This window comes from Condylura cristata, unplaced genomic scaffold (assembly GCF_000260355.1).
Source record: "Condylura cristata isolate star-nosed mole 26May11 unplaced genomic scaffold, ConCri1.0 scaffold00058, whole genome shotgun sequence".
NCBI classification, from domain to species: domain Eukaryota; kingdom Metazoa; phylum Chordata; class Mammalia; order Eulipotyphla; family Talpidae; genus Condylura; species Condylura cristata.
Genome location: NW_004567159.1, coordinates 262,558 through 264,955, shown reverse-complemented (window position 1 = coordinate 264,955; position 2,398 = coordinate 262,558). Strand labels below are relative to the sequence as shown.

Sequence of the window (2,398 nt, the reverse complement as noted above, 5' to 3'; positions counted from 1 at the left end):
GCCCCGCCTTCCAGCAAGTCTGCTTCTGGGAACAGGCCCGATGGGAGGGCGGCGGGAGGCCCCCGGCGCTGGCGAGGGCTGGGGCAGCCCCAGCCTCGGACCACGGGAGGCCGTCAGAGAGGCCAGCGAGGGAGCAGCGGCCTCGGCCTTCAGCTCGGGGCACCGGCAGGACCCCAGGTGTGGGGCCCCGGCCGCCTGCCGCTTGGGGTAAAGGCTCAGACAAGTGGGGTCCAGCCCTGCTCCGCCCTCACCCCGCCCCTGCTCCACCTCCTGGTGCAGAATCCGGGGGGCGCCTTGGTCTTCCTCCCCGTCAGGCACTGCATCCACCCCGGGCCGTGGCCGCCGGTGGCCGGGTCCCTGCTTCAGGCGACGCCTGGGCAGGGCTCCCACCTCCCACCAGGCTGGGACCACGTCGGGCTGTCAGGCCCTGCTGACCGTGGCCCCGGGCACTCTGGAGGGCCGGGGATGCTCCTGCCCGCTCCGGCTGCAGGCTGGGCTGGCCGGGACTCTGCTATCTCTGCGGTCTGCTGCCCGCGGCTTGGCGCCCTCCCCAGACACCGCCAGCAGCAGCCTGGGGCCAGCGACCTGCCCTGGGCCCGCCGAGCAGGCGCCGAGGGGCAGCAGTCGGGCACCGGGTGAGGGGCGTCAGCCGAGGGCATGGCGCCCGGGAGCTCTGCTGGCCGAGCCGTGACATCGTGGCCCCGGAGCGTGAGCTGGCCTCGGGGGTGACCGCCTTTCCTGGGCCCCAAGGCGCACGGGCGGCCCGGCGCTGACCTGCGCTGACCTCTGCGGGCACAGAGGGCCTGCAGGACGCACACCGGGGCCACAGCCTGCGGGAGACCCCCCAGAGAGCACCCTGGGAGGATGAGGCGCTGGGCCAGGCTGGCCAGTGGCCAGCAGTGGACACCAGGTGGAGTAGCCTGAGGCACAGACCACGCAGCTCCCCACAGCACTCTGGGCTGCGCCCAGGGCGAGCCCTGCAGCGCTCAGGCCCCCTCCACCCCTGAAAGTTGTGGGTCAAGGGACCCCCCATCTGCCTCCGCTGCGGTTCCCAGAAACTTTCAGGCCATGACGGGGCCCCAGCCCGAGGGCTCCCAGCGCATGGGGCGCCCACCGAGACTGGGGAAGTCTGCCACACCCTGGACGTCGCCAGAACCTTCACCCCAAGCTGCCGCTCCAAGCGGCCCACCCTAAGCCTGCCAAGCCCCGCAGCCCGCCCCGGAGGCCCTGGGCCCAGCGGGGGCCTCCACTCCCCACACGGGCCGGGGGCGGGGGCACCCTGGGTCCCGGGCCCTCCCCAGCCCTGCCTGCGAGCTCAGTGTGGGCCCCACGCTTCCCGCGGGTGAGCCAAACCCCGCCGGACAGCAGGCACCAGGCCCCGCCCTGGGGTGCCCCCCCGGCGCTCCCCCCATCCGAGGAGCAGGCCCGTGAGGGCAGACGGGCGGGCGCCAGAAGCCCTGCCCGCCCAGCCTGGGCCCGTGCCCGTCGGGCCCAGGGGAGCAGCTCGGGGCACCCCCGCCTGTTGCCACTTCCCGTCTGGGGAGCTCCGCAGGGCGCTGCCCTGCACCCCTGCTCGCGGATGGAGACGCCTCGCGGGCCCTGGGGCAGGCCCCAGCCCCGACGGGCGCCAGGGCCGGGGCCAGGAGGACTCACCCAGGCAGGTCCTGCCGTCCGCGTGCAGCCGGAAGCCGGGTTGGCACCGGCACAGGTAGGAGCCGGGCGTGTTCACGCAGCTGTGCTGGCAGCCGCCGTTGTGCGTCTGACACTCGTCCACATCTGCGGGGACACAGGCCGGGGCTGAGGGCGGCACCCCTGGACCGGGACCGGACGCGCCCTCCATCCCAGGCCCCTCCGCGCCCGGCCCCTGGCCGGCCGAGCCCCGCCTCAGGAGGGAGCGCAGCCCCAGGGCCAGGCGTGGGGGGCAGCGACACTGGCCCTGGGGCCCCCCAGAGTCCACCCAGGGCCCCCCAGTGCCCTCCCAGGGCCCACCTAGGCCCCCCAACATCCTCCCAGCGTCCACCCAGGGCCCCCAGCACCTCCCAGGGTCCACCCAGGGCCCACCAGCGCCCTCCCAGGGTCCACCCAGGGCCCCCCAGCGTCCACCCAGGACAGGCCAGTCCAGCAGCTGAGTCCTCCAGTGGGGGCCGCCACGCCTGCTCCCAGCCCTTCCAGCCGGGTGGGGCGGCCGTGGGAGACGGGGTCTGTGGCGTCGGCACGGTGGGGCCACGAAGCCCAGCACCGGCTGTCAGCCAGCCGCAGGTGGACTCGGCGGCAGGCCAGGCCTGCCCAGTGGCTCCTGCTGGGGTCTGCTCAGCCCGAGGTCTAGGCCCCAGGGCCAGGGAGCGTCCAGGCACAGACCCCTGGGCCAGGGGGAGGCACTCGGGGCCTGCGGGCGTGG

At 75.3% G+C, this 2,398-nt stretch overlaps 1 protein-coding gene across 1 annotated transcript in view; it reads right to left on the bottom strand.

Moving 5' to 3' along the window:
* MEGF6 (multiple EGF-like-domains 6) overlaps positions 1 to 2,398 on the bottom strand; it is a 45,087-nt gene that overhangs the window by 13,867 nt on the left and 28,822 nt on the right. The window contains exon 5 of the mRNA XM_012734524.1: positions 1,654 to 1,776. Within this exon, the coding sequence (XP_012589978.1) occupies positions 1,654 to 1,776 (123 nt within the window). The remainder of the gene's footprint in view (positions 1 to 1,653; positions 1,777 to 2,398) is intronic.